The sequence below is a fragment of the Parambassis ranga genome, chromosome 7 (genome assembly GCF_900634625.1).
Source record: "Parambassis ranga chromosome 7, fParRan2.1, whole genome shotgun sequence".
NCBI classification, from domain to species: Eukaryota; Metazoa; Chordata; class Actinopteri; family Ambassidae; genus Parambassis; species Parambassis ranga.
Window position 1 is genome coordinate 18,784,751 of NC_041028.1, and position 13,962 is coordinate 18,798,712.

At 45.4% G+C, this 13,962-nt stretch overlaps 1 protein-coding gene across 1 annotated transcript in view; it reads left to right on the top strand.

Annotated features, from left to right (window-relative positions):
- Nucleotides 1–2,628: 2,628 nt before the first annotated feature.
- The window catches only part of skia (v-ski avian sarcoma viral oncogene homolog a), a 57,083-nt gene continuing 45,749 nt past the window's right edge, over nt 2,629–13,962 (top strand). The window contains exon 1 of the mRNA XM_028409595.1: nt 2,629–4,045. Within this exon, the coding sequence (XP_028265396.1) occupies nt 3,140–4,045 (906 nt within the window). The 5' untranslated portion in view covers nt 2,629–3,139. The remainder of the gene's footprint in view (nt 4,046–13,962) is intronic.

A 13,962-nucleotide genomic window follows, 5' to 3' on the forward strand; every position in this document is an offset into this window, starting at 1 on the left:
GGACGTTCCTGGAAGATACCCAATACGGTATATTGTTACCGTGCTGTTAGTAAGCACATCCTTACTTGTGTTACCATTTCGTGCTTGTGGACCCTCCATGAACCTCATTGACTTCCTGCATAACCACTCAAAGTGCTGGCCACATGAACTACATAAAGACGGTTGTATTTGACACAGTCATGACTTGAACTGGGTCGCCTTACAGCAAGAAGGTTCTTGGTTTGACTCTGACTGGGGTTTTTCTGTGTGTGCACTCTTCCCCTGTGTCACTGTAGATTTTCCTCTGGGTTCTCCGGCTTCCTCTGACATACCAAAGATATATATGTTAGGTTAACTGGGGGCTCTAAATGGGCTGTAGCTGTGTGATCAGTTGTTTGTCTCTCTATGTTAGCCCTGTGAGAAACTGGTGACCTGTCCACTTTTTACTTATCGACAGCTGAGATCCAGTGACCCTGCACAGGATCAAGAAGGTTATCAAAATGGATGGATGACTTGTAGCTAAACCTCCATGTTACCATGCACCTGTCACACACAGGGCTGTCCTCCATCAGGACCTGACACCCCTCCCAGTGATTGCACCATTGAACTGTATGTGCATGTAGTAGTAGAAATAATGAATATATAGACCATTTAGTTCTTTGGTGGATGGATGGAAGGAGCTTTACTATGTGGTAACAGATATGTAGTGACATAATTCATTGTATTAAAGGTAGAGATTTCATTCTGATGCACTTTTTGTTAAATTAGTGTAACTTCTCTTTACAATCCGATAGCAACCAATTGGTTCGGCAATTGCCGAAATCTCCTACCCTACCTTTAAACATCAGAATATATTGATCAGTATTTCCTGATACACACACATATTCTGACTCATGTACAAGTCTTTATTTTAAAGTATTTCTATTTCCTCATGTTAGGTATTTACTGGTTGGTTTCTAGCTATAAACAAAGAAAAACAAAAAAGAAAACTGAGGTTTATAGATTTTATTTTTACCCCAGAGTGTCTGGAAGATTGATCCGTCACATGCCCTTTTCATCTCTGTGTGTGTGTGTGTGTGTTTTTTATAGAACCAGATCACTTTTATGTTAACTAATGTGAGCTTACATGTGTCTCACTGCTCGGCTTCCCTGCAGCGAGGATCCTCTTACAGGTCTTGCCCTCCCTCCTACCTGCAGTCATGTTGCAGTTACAGCGGTCTTTGGCTAGGGGACGCCACAAGAACAGCAAACTGCTCAATCAGCACGAGTTGAACTTGTTTGGGACACATGGCCAGCAGGTACACGTTCTGGTTTTGGCTTAGTTACCTAGTCACCTTATAAGATGATGATGTTTTACTATTATGTAAGAGAACTTTCTTCATGTAAAAGTCGAACACATAGAAGATAATAGGCCTGTATAAATATTTAAAAATGTTTATTTATTCTTGCAAGTGGTTCCCACTAACATTTTCTAATTGCTGTGCGATAAACAAACAAACAAACAAACAACAACAACAACAACAACAACAACAACAACAACAACAACAATAATAATAATAATAATAATAATAAATCCTTTATTTCGTCATTTCATTAGCGAGATTGTTTCTCAAGGTCGCCAACACATGAAACTTGTTTATTCGCTGACTCTTGCCAAACAATTCTAACACATTCAAGCAGAAGGGAAAATAAATAAACCGCAGTCAGTCGTGCAATTTGCGTTTCCTTTTCCAAAGCTAAATTTGTCTTGTCTCGCAAAACACCACCCATCCTCTCTCAGCTTCCCCCCTTCTTCTTCTCCGCAGCCGTGAACCAAATGATTCACATAAACGCGCTCTGTTCGTCTGCTGCTTTCACGGCTCGTAGGATAAATTGACGACATCAGCGATTTGCAGACCCTATGTGGAAACCCTTCTAACACCAAGTTTACTAGACCTAGACCTAGACCTCTAGACTATATACGGCCATAAATAACTGCATACTGATTTAAGATCGAGGTTTTTATAACAGGGGAGATCTCGTGCCGGTATCTTCTGTGTTCTTAGAAAGTACGTGAATGCAGCATCCGTGTAATTATATTGGCATTTAAACAAATTACTGCAGATTATTGATGAGTAACACATCACATGTTTTACTTGACTATGTAGCCTCAAAGTAGCAACACACACACACACACACACACAGAGAGCATGTAACAATCATGTGTCGTGTGATATCACCACATTGTAAAAATTCAAAGTAGACGTCTATGTTACTGGGGTATTCTACAGAGTTCCCTTTAAGTAAATTTAAAGTTGGGAACTTTTTTCCCACACGCTCTGAACGCACCGCTCGTCTTTCCTTCTCTCTTTTCCTCCTTTCACTTTTTCTTCTTCTCTGCCCTCTGCAGGCTAGTGTGTGTGTCTGTGTGTGTGTGTGTGTGTGTGTGTGTGTGTGTGTCTGTGTGTGTGTGTGTGTGTCTGTGTGTGTCTGTGTGTGTGTGTGTGTGCGCGGGGGGGTGACGGCTTGTTCCTGGAAGAGCCCGGCCTGCCTGCAGAGTCACTCACATTCCTGGCTGGGATTCAATGACTGAGCCAGACACACAAACACAGAGGGGGGGGGGGGGGGGGCGCGCGAGAGAGCGCGAGAGAGACACCTAGACGGAGCGCGAGGGGAGAGAGAGAGAGCGACGGAGCGAGCGAGCGCGCACGAGCAGGCTGGCTCTCAGACTTCTCATCTCCATACAGTCAGAGTGAACTGCGGGGGCAGACGGAGCGGATCGCTGCAGTCCTCGACAGCGGAAAGAATCTCAAATAAGGATTTTTAACGACCCGTTTTCACTCCCAACTCCCGCTTTTCTTTTCATTTCCTCCCATTTTGTTTTGGAATCCGAACGAACGGAACTTTTCCCGTCTCTGGAGTTTGTTCAGCCGTCCTTTCAGATATGGACAGTCGGCGACCCGCTCCAGGGAGCGACTGGCCGGTCTTCACTGCTCTGTAGTCGTAGCTGTTATCACTGTAAACCGCGTTGTGGACTTTTAACTGGATGTTTGATGAAGCGCTTCATAATCCTGCTCAGTGCTTGGACACCGTGGATTTACCAGGTTCGGGAACAGACAGATACTTGTGACTCTCCATCGACTACAAGAAGGATTTACGCTTCTAAAGTTGCAGGAAAAACATGGAGACTGTAAGTCGGCAAAGCTTCCAGCCTCATCCGGGACTGCAACAAACTCTCAAGCAGTTTCACCTCAGCTCTATGAGCTCTCTGGGCGGACCGGCGGCTTTCTCTGCCCGGTGGCAACATGAGCTCCTCTTCAAGAAGGACGGTAAGGAGCCCGAGCCGGTTCTGCAGCATCTGCCGCCACCCGTGATGCCGGGCCCACTGTTCATCCCGTCGGACCGCTCCACAGAGAGGTGCGAGACGGTGCTGGAAGGCGAGACAATTTCGTGTTTCGTGGTCGGCGGGGAGAAGCGACTGTGTCTGCCGCAGATCCTCAACACAGTGCTCCGAGACTTCAGCCTGCAGCAGATCAACTCAGTGTGCGATGAGCTCCACATCTACTGCTCTCGGTGCACGGCGGACCAGCTCGAGATCCTGAAAGTCATGGGGATCCTGCCCTTCTCCGCGCCGTCCTGTGGCCTCATCACCAAGACGGACGCCGAGCGGCTCTGCAACGCCCTGATCTACGGAGGCGCCTACCCGCCGCGCTGCAAGAAGGAGCTGAGCGGCGGCTCGCTGGAGCTGCAGTTCACAGACAGGAGCTTCAAAGTCTACCACGAGTGTTTCGGCAAGTGCAAAGGCTTGTTCGTGCCGGAGCTTTACACAAGTCCAAACGCAGCGTGCATCCAGTGCATGGACTGCAGACTAATGTACCCGACCCATAAGTTCGTGGTGCACAGTCACAAGGGACAGGAGAACAGGACTTGCCACTGGGGCTTCGACTCGGCCAACTGGAGGGCCTACATCCTCCTGTGCCAGGATTACACGGGGAAAGAGGAGAAGGCCCGCCTGGAGCAGCTCCTGGACGAGATCAAGGAGAAATTTGACTTCGCCAACAAGTACAAGAGGAAAGCATCCTCCAGGGTGAGTTGGTCCTCCTCCACTTCAACACGCAGCTCTGACTCATTCTGGACCTCAGGTCCAGTTATTGCAGTGCAACTTTTTCTTATACTTTCCATAGAGTACATTATATTTCACCCCTCTCTTTGACAGCATAGAGTTTGCCTGGTTAATCTGAACAACTTTCCGAACCCAGTCATGTGGATTCTGGGGGCCCGGGGCCCTCACACTGCAGCAGTTGCAGAGGATCCACTCAGTATTTGGTCATCATTGCCATATTGTCACTAATTGGCCCCATCCAGCAGTGACAACAAAACGCCTCTGGTGGCAATAAAGCCATTATTTGCCATGTGAAACACCTCGTAGGCTCACTTTTATTGGCCTGTACAGTAAATACAATCCCATTCACCAACAAATGCTCAGCAAAAACAACAGTTGGTGGAAGGGGTTGTAGAATAAACATGGATGCAAGTGTAAGTCATTTGTTCCCCATTTTCAGATTAAAACTCTTTAAATCAAACACTTAAGTAAAGTTTCAGGCTGTGTTTGATCAGAACGTAAACAGCTCAGCTTTAGAATCTTTGTTGTTGTGGTGAGACTTTGTGCGCCTCAGCCCACAGGGCTCTTATGTGTCATATTAAATGTATGTAATGTTCATCTGGATGTCACATGTCTAGCTTCCTGTGGGTTTTATCAACACTGCTATCAGTGTTGAGGGCGTTTTCTGCTTCTTTTTTTCCTCTGCTTGCATTACATCCCCAGACTATTTTATTATTCAAGATACTATTGAAGAATCAGAATTAGGGGTTTTATGTTATCTTTCTCGGGTGCTCTTTCTTTTTTGGGGGGTTCCTGTGATCAGATACAAAACCTCCGTCCAAAGTAAAGCAGTTTAGGCACCAAATCTGGTTTTCCATGCTTCCACCGGGCTCTGACTGTAAGGCTGTATGAAGGGATTATAATCCGGTGTGCATGCAGTAGTTTTCAAAGAGAGTAGTTGGGTGGTAGACTGATAAAAACAGTCCCACCCCCACCCCTTGAAGAAAAAAAAAAGGCTAATGTGGCCATTTGCATGAACTGTTACACATGAATGGAGCTGATGAAGCAGGGTTTAGAAGTATTGTGGAAACATAATATGATCCCAACAAAGGAGAGCATTCAGCAAACATTGGAACACCCCAGCCCCCCCACACAAAAAAACATCCACCGACCCCAGGCTAGCCACCCACCACTGACATACACGCACTCATCCTCCTCCTCCTCCCTTTGCCTCTTCCTTCCTCCCATCTGATTTAAAAGTGAGGTGGACTTTTAGGGGCAGCAGACTCGTTGATGAGGCACAGAAAGCAACAGCAAAAGTGTTTACTAGCAGCTTCCCTCCGCTCCTCCACTGAGGCTTCTTTCAGAAAGAATCTGCTAAAGAAAGAGAAATCAGGGAGACCCTTGAAGTCCTGGAGAGTGCCAAAGTCCTGCCATGCATGGTGAATACCCACTCTTGGCACACACTTTCATTCAGACTCAAGTGGGCACACCTCAAGGACCTCCACATTCAGGGGCCTCTTCTGTTTTTATAAGTGCCGACGGGGCACCCAAGTGTTAAGCCCAAGGCTCATTTGAGCCTCTACCCTGCTTTTTAATTCGACTCCTCCTTTCTCTTCCCCCTTTAAGCACCCTGTTTCAAGAAACGCTAATGAGGGGAATACATGCTGGGTGGGAGTTAAAGAATATTCCTAAACTTATGACAAACAGAGCTCCCTTTTTGTCAGCACATTTTTGCACTGCCGAGGAAAGCAGTCTTGGAGGAGCTTCCTTCTACCTTTCAGTGCACTAAAAAAAAAAACTCTAGCGCAGGAACCGGGCGGCTCTGCGAATATTAATGAGGCAGTTACAAAAGTGTTAGCAGCAGTCTCGCATGCAGACAGACACAGGAAGTGATATTGCCACACTTCCCTCCTTGCAGACGCTCTTTTGAAAGATGTTCTATGTGAATCATAGAGCGTTTCGGTTAAAAATGTGTCCTCACTTTCTTGCAGCAAGCCTGCAGCTGGGGAAGGATTATGACTTTTTCACCTCATCCTCCTTTTCTTATTGTGGAGGATGCAAGCCAGTGAACTGATTGTAAACAGAAGTGAGCTAACATGGTGAATTGTGAATTGTTTAAATTGTTGTATGCACTGGGTGTGGAGCACTTCTCTTTGGCTGAGAGTCTTTTGGTTTCTGGCTGGTACACATGTGGGTGGCACACATAATCAGCGGCTTTCCGCATCAGGATGTTTAGATAAGGATTGCGGCTGCAGATTTTAGTATGTTGCTAACTTCAAATTTCGCCCTCAAGGTGATGTGATTTCTACACAGCCAGTCTGTTCAAGGGAGATATGAGACAGAGGGGGGTGTACTCACTGTTCAGCCACCTCATGCTTGACTCATACTTGACACAAAACCAGCAAGTTTGCGTCAGATTTGCTCTTTTTTTTGGGAGCTTTTTAAATAACTCTGTCTACGTTTTCATCTGCACGCTCGCTTTTTTTTGCTCGAATGCTCATTCATAAGAGGCGTGTGTCTGTGCTTACATACCAGAGCTGCCACTCCCTCAGAAAGGTGAAGATGTTTTACGCAACTGCTGTGTTCAACTCTCTGACTGGGCTTGAATGAAACTTGTCTGTGTGCATGCATACAGTCAAGCGTGGCATTTAAAACAGCAAAGGGAAACCCATATTTTCCTACTGAAGTGGTGGGAAGTGATTTGTTTAGAGATGACTGGGAATTCAGTCAGAACAATAAAGAAGCCATTTTGTGTTTATGCTCCACATATGCTGTGTTACTGTGCTGACACTCAGCGCATTCCTGCAGGCTGTTTCCATGTGTTAGGCTGTGGTGCGTTGTAGAGTAGGCTAAAAAAACTAAAGCACATAACCCTGACCACGTATAATATTTAGTGCCATTGCATTTTGCAGAGGCTGGAACTTCCCCTTTTACTTCCACAACCAGCGCCACCCCCCCCCCCCCCCCCCCCCCCCCCCTACCCCGGGGATATCTGGCCTCCAGCTGAAGGGGCCGCTTGTTTCAGTAAGGGAGGTGGGGCTGTGGTGGTTGGCGGTGGGGGCTCAGAGGAAGTGAACTCCCAGAGGGGATATAGGGCCATGTCCTGTTTCATATGCAAGGCGCAGTGTTGGCTAAGCCTGCTGACAGCCAGCCATGTCCACACGGTGGACAGGACAACAGCTGGTAGCTGTGCATTTCAATGGCTTCTGGGGGAATATTTTCCTTCTCTTTTTATGGGTGTTTGGCAAAACGTGACCGTAGCAAAAGTCTGCAGCAGAGCTTAATTTTGTCAGGATTGCGTTGGTGTGAAGGACTGTATTTTCATCAGATTCCATTCTGCATTTTCTGTTTTGACTGTTCTCTTTTTATTTGAATTTAGACTTTTTATGCTTTTTAAAGGAGGAAGCCACAAATTCAATTAAGCTTTTGTAATTTGTTTTGTTGCCTGCCTGGGCTGCCAGTCTGGGTCACTAATGAAGGCCAGTCAGCCCAAGCTGTGAGGCATGACTGAGGGCCAGTGATCAATGCTATATTGACATTCAAGTGTCTTTATGTCAAGCGTGATTGTAAAGTCCATCACTTCATGAGCTGATAGGTTGACACAGAGTCAACATGAACTGTTTAGGTTGCCTTGAATATGGCTCTAAACTGTACAGTTCAGGGTGACCCGAAGACACCCGGTGCTTCCTGTAGTTGCTCCTAGCTGAATGGTATGCAAATTAGACGGTGTTTAATTAGTAGTGAAGTTTGTGTGCTAAAACTTTGGCTAATTATTTTCCACACATGCGCCTGCCTTTCCAAATCTCTTTCATTTTTCTCCCTCTGTGCTGAAAATGAACTGCAAAAACAACATTTTTTTGCTTTTTTCTTCTATTGTGAAAATAAAGGACTGTGCTTGCTTCCTCCACCGAAACTTTGAGGAACAATTGCACCACGAGATAAAAAGTCCGCACAGTTGTTTTGATGTGACTTAAATGTCTGTCGCGGGCTGCGTTTCACTGCGGCGGCAGACACGAAAGCACTGCAACGCAGACGAGAGAGTGGAAGAACATTACAGATTGTATAGCTTGTTGTATTTGTCTGGATTTTTTTTTTCAAAAGGTTCCCATTGAAGTAGCAGTGGAAAATGAATTAAGTGCAGTGATTCTTTTCGTACAGCATGTCTTCCTGCCAGAAGCTGTTTATTTCAAAAGCAGTGTTGTGTGGATAAAAGCATCTAGAGAGCAGCGTGTTTGGGTTCGGTTGTTGCAGACTTCTACTGTTACTGTCACTTGACGGGTCAAGCCATGACCACCGTGTGTCTGTTTATCTGGCTGTTACCATTCAAACTTTTGCTTTGTAACTCAAAAGCTTCTAGACAAACAAATGCTACAAGACTTTTTACACTATGCTAAGAACGTCTAGGGTTCTTGCTTAGAGCCTCAGTTCCTTTTGGGCTACTGTAGGGCAAGTGTTAAGGAAAAAAATCTCCTATTGCCAGGTTGCCAGTGGCCCTGAGGGGTGAGGCAACTCATAGCAGTGTGAGCCTGGTGCATCCTACCTTGCAATGTACACACAAATTGTAATTAGTTGTCATTCCTGTAAATAATCTGTCATAATGTGGGCAAATTAATAAATCTTTAACTATGAAGAACCAGTGCAAAACAATTACATTGTTGATCTTTGACAAATCAGGATAGTGATTAAAGAGGAGAGAATCACTGAAGAGAACAAGAAAAAGAGAAGTTCAAGCCCTTTTTCCAGCCATTGTCTACCCTCCACCCTCCTCTGTTACGCTCCCATCCCCCGGCTGCACTGACTTCTCCATCTATCAGCAGGGTCTTCATGTGACAAATGGACGGCGCAGGCTGTGGAGTGCTTTATGAAGAGCCCAGGCAGGGAGGACTGAATGCAGCATTAATATACCTGCCTTGGAGTGGCTGGCTATAAGTCAGTCTTTGCTCAGAGCGAGGAAAAACACAGCTTTATGGGGCTAACTCCTTCCTATCTACCGATCTATTTAAAGCATTTGGAGGGAAAATAAGGGTTGTCAACCAGTAATCCACGAAGCACCTGTTTTAACCAACCCTACTTGCAAGTAGTCTGTGGAAAGCAGCACGCAAAGCTTGAGCATACCCGATTGTGGGACCAGGAAAGCGTGCGTGGAAATAAAGTGTTTCCTTCCACTCTGTAAAATCCCTGTCAGAATATTCATAGCCTTCCTCTGAGAAAGCGTGAAACGCACAAGCGCACTCAGCTTGCTGGGGCTATTCTTAAGTCTTCCAAAGACCTTTAGCGTGTCTGGGTGGGATTATTGCGAGTGGCATGGAAGAAAAATCCTGGTGACCTCGTCCAGGTGTTGCGTGTTGGTCAGAAGGTGCAACTTGATGTCTGGCCTGACTGTTGGCTCATGAACCATGCTGTTTTTTGTGGCTATTCATTATTGATGGTAGGTTACCATAGGGTGGTGAGGTCCAGTGTGTTTATTTGATGAGCTGCTTTTTGAAATATTTATCAACGCACATGGCACTCTTTAAGACCAGCATCTGCCATAACTGCACATTACCGAGCAGCACTCCCCCACCTTTGGCCTATTTAACTTGCCCCGCAGCTTATTTAGTGGAGATGCTCTGATATGGAGCATGTCCATGGCTAAAAGAGTCAAGAGATGTTGGTGATTCGTAGATATGGTTCTATTTTGGTCCTATACGACATCTGCACTGGTAGTACATGTGGGTTCTTTGTGTATGGATTGCACGCATGATAAACAGCCTACTTATATCTGAGAGCAGTCATGGTATCAGTTTGTTTTGACTTTGAGGACTCAAAAAATCTCAGAAGATCATGAGTTCCAAGAACATGCTCCGCCCTAAAGTTTGACATGGATATAGGACATGCATTTCCAAGGAAAATACCTGCTCTTTATTGATTTGCTCTTGCTTGATGAAACTGCTTTATGTTGTTCACATGAAAATACTTTCCATAACATTGCTCTCAACATGGATATTTTTGAACAGCCAGAATAGTGTGAATTATCTTCTGCTAAGTCTTTTCTTTCCTTGTGAGGCTAAAGGATTGAATTAAGGTTTTTTTTTTATTTTATGCTGCGTCAGCCCAGGAGCACCCTTTAGTATGTCCCCTCCCCCCTATTATTTGGAAGACCAGCCACCATGACATGACCTTTCCTTCCTCAAATAAAGAGGTGACCTACCTCACCCCTGCCTCTCTTGAAGTGCAGTCGGCCAATCGCGTGCCACAGCAACTCCCATGGGGCAGATGGCTGTTTGGACGAAAGCAGCCAGACTCCACACATACCACTAACGAATTAGTTAAAATGTCCTCCAGCACTGCAATATAATGGAATGAGTGTTTGCATGATGTTTCAGTTTTTTTCTGAATGATTTTGGGCTCACTTCACAAAAATATGTATGTGAGACACATGGGGAACGTTGGAAAAGCACCGGCATCCTCTGCCTCATTTGGTCTGTGATTGCGCATAGGGCTGTTCGAGTGTGTGATTTGCTGTCGTGTGTGTATGTGTGTGCTAGTTATGTGCCTGGATCAGCTGTAGGAGCTGGAGGAGGAGATTAGCATGAGCTCACTGCCTACTCATTTCCATCCCCATCTGCCTGTCTCCCACAGTGACGCCCCACCACCCCCCCACCCCCATCTCCAACCTCACACTACAACTACACAAACACACAAACACAGACAAGCACGCAGCACCCAGATCCCACCCCCGCAATGCCTCCTAAGTCCTATAATGAATACAGAAGAGACACAATCGCATACACAAATACACACACACAAACACAGCCTTGTCAGCTGCACCAGCAGTGTGTAACATCCACCATCCATGTATGGCCTAGAATATCCTCCTATAGTATCGTGTCAGGATCCAATGGTCTATCTCCAATTGTAGGGACATATAGGAGGATTGTTGTCTCCATAGGGAGTCTCTTAATCGTCTCCAAGTTTGGGAAGGACAGGTAGAGACAGCAGATACAGGGAGATTTTCAAGCTAATAATAAACTGGGCTAATCTTATTTCTGATGGAACTGGCACGATTCCGACAAGTAAGAAGCTGCCAAGTTAACTCAGCAGCTTTACAAAAATCTCTGTCAAGTGGATGGGACAGTGATAGCAGAGTGATTATTTATTTAATTTTGTTTTGATTTGTTTTGTTTTACTACATCTTGTTGTATATCTTATAAATCTTATTTGGCTTTGGCTGCCAGAGATACCGTGATCATTTTAACTGCATTAATGGAGTCTTTTTAGAAAAAAAGTGTAATTTCCAGTGTATTCTTCACATTTTCCAGCTTTGCAGTGCATAATCTACAAGCCTAAAACCAAAGAGGATTAACCTTAGCTATCATTAGTCTTCAGTGTTTTTACCATCTGGCTTGTTTTCACTGTTGCGGCAAACCAAAAAAATCTAGCTACGACCATGTCTGCACTGTTCATCTGGTTTGCTTTGCATTGTGTCTCAGCAGTTAGAGAATCATTCTTTCATGGGTTGCAGGTTCGTGCTGCATGTGTCTGTCACTATTGAATTTCCCTACTGCACAAATCCTAGTTCACAGAGCATTCAACTGTTTTGTTTGAGGGGGCATTAAATACTCCACTGCATCATTTGAAATAATGGTGTCAGCTCTTCGAAAGCATTTGGTGGCCAGTCCAAAGGCAGACATTGAGAAGAGAGTTTAAAGGGGATTGAGGTGTATTTTCTGTTGTTGTGAAGGCAGCCTGGGTCCTGAGAAACCTCTTTGTTGACTCTATGGGACAGGGCTGGGGGGTCACCCTGGCTTGGCCTCAGCCATGTGGAAGGGCAGCTCCCAAGAGCTTGGTGAGGCATTGTTGTGAGAGGTGATGATGATGATGGCGGCGTTGTTTGTATGGGTGTACAGGGGGGATGGTCGTCCGCTGGCCAGCCATTGTCACCTCCTTTGTGGTAGGTATCAGCTGTGGATCTGTGATTGCGGGACAGATAGAGGTGATACTCCAACCCCCCCGGCCTTCACTACCAGATCATCATCACCACCAAAGTGCCTGAGTCATGGACCAGAGCTCATTGTTTGCCTTCCCTTCCTCCCTCTTCTGTCCTCCCACTTGCATCTGTTTTCTGTTCTCATGTTTTCTAGCAGTGTCATGGCTGCTTCTGCCCAACACAAAAGCAGGGTAGCCATCTTTATGCAAGGTGTAACTGCTTAATACTCAAAAGCTAAGGAACCGATTTTCTTTTTTTATTATTTTTTTTTATAGAAGAGATAAAACTCAATTTTCTTTTAAAATTCTACCCTACTATACACAAAGGGTTTAAATATATACCAATAAATGTCATTTGTAAAGATGTGTTCTTTTGATATGAACAGATCAGAGCTGCAGACATATAATGCTTATAAGCAGGATATGTTGAGAAAAAAGAATTATGAATGAACCGCCCAGATTCTCTCATTGTCTTTAGTATTACCTTTTAGTCTGCTCTGAGTCATAGCTACGTCTAGCCACCATGAGTTATGTTACCTCAGGATGGGTTAATCAGGAGAAGAACTAACCTGCCTTATTGACCCAACGTGGATACTTGGTCCTGAACTTTGACTGACCAACATAACCTTTCATTGTTTATCACAGCGTTTGTGTTGTGAGACCAGGTGTGCTGTAATTCAAAGAAGATTTGGTGCATGTATAGTCACTGTATCAAATGGGTTTGAAGTGAAAGCAGGAAATAAGGGGCAGGTTTAGGCTGGTTCCAGTTGCTGAATATAGGCCAGGGTGCAGGATCTGGGGGGGAGAAGAGTTTAGTCTTGCAGAGATGTCTTTCATTTAAGCTGAAACAGAAACAAAGTCTGTGAACTGCAGCCACACCTCGGCTGTAGCTTGTCAGGATGTAGAGGTGAAGGTGTGTGTGTGTGTGTGTAAGAGAAGAGCGCGAAGTAGGGCCTCTTCTTACAGGCAGTGAAGGGTAGGGCTCAGTTGGCTCAGTTTACTCCTCAGGAATGAAGTGTTGGAAACAAAGGCTTATAATGTGGTTAACATCCCTCCTCCAGACAGGCCTGGCTACTTCTCCTCTCCAAGTCACCAATCTCCTGAATTAATCCAGCCCAGCCTCACTCTGGCAAATGAAGCGGCCATGCAGATGCTAAATAAAACAATATGCTGAAAGGGGATCCTCCTCTTGGCATGGGTGCCTGCTTCTCAGGTTCAGGAACCTCTAAGCCCAAACTTGCTCCTCTGCTTTAACCGACCCCCCATTAAATTTACATCCTACGCAACCCCCCCCCTATACTGCTCATTTCTTATTGTAAAGCTCTCACACACACATGCAGGCACATAAAAAGATCTAAACAAATTTCCTCACATGCACATAGCTGTCCAGGCATCCTCCTTCTGTTCACACAGCCATTCAGGCACACACACACACACACACACACCACTATTGAGCAGACAATAGACCTCTTGAAGCCCTTGGCTTATAATTAATGTAATTGTAGATCTCTAAGACAAGGTAATGTGTGGAGTGTGTAACTGCCTCTCAGCACAAAGATGTTATTCTCAGCGTCTTCCTTCAAAGAAACACTGCCAAGGCTATCTTGAGCAGTAGGGCAACTGTTTATATAAAGCCCACTGCATACATCTGCATTCGTGTGTGTGTGTGTGGGGTCGGACAAGCTGACTTATCCCAAGTAACCTCTAGCCTTCTCACTGGGCTCATCTGTCTGCCCTGTTTAATTATCTTCTCACACACACATGCACACATGTACACACACATGCACACAGAGGCCAGGGCTGCAGCTGAACCTTGCCACACCACCTCCACTCCCACTCCTCCCTCAATTCCCTCTCTCCAGGCATGACTGCTGGTTGTCTGCATGGCTCTGCAGAGGATTAAACCAGACATGTTTGTGTGTGTGTGTGTG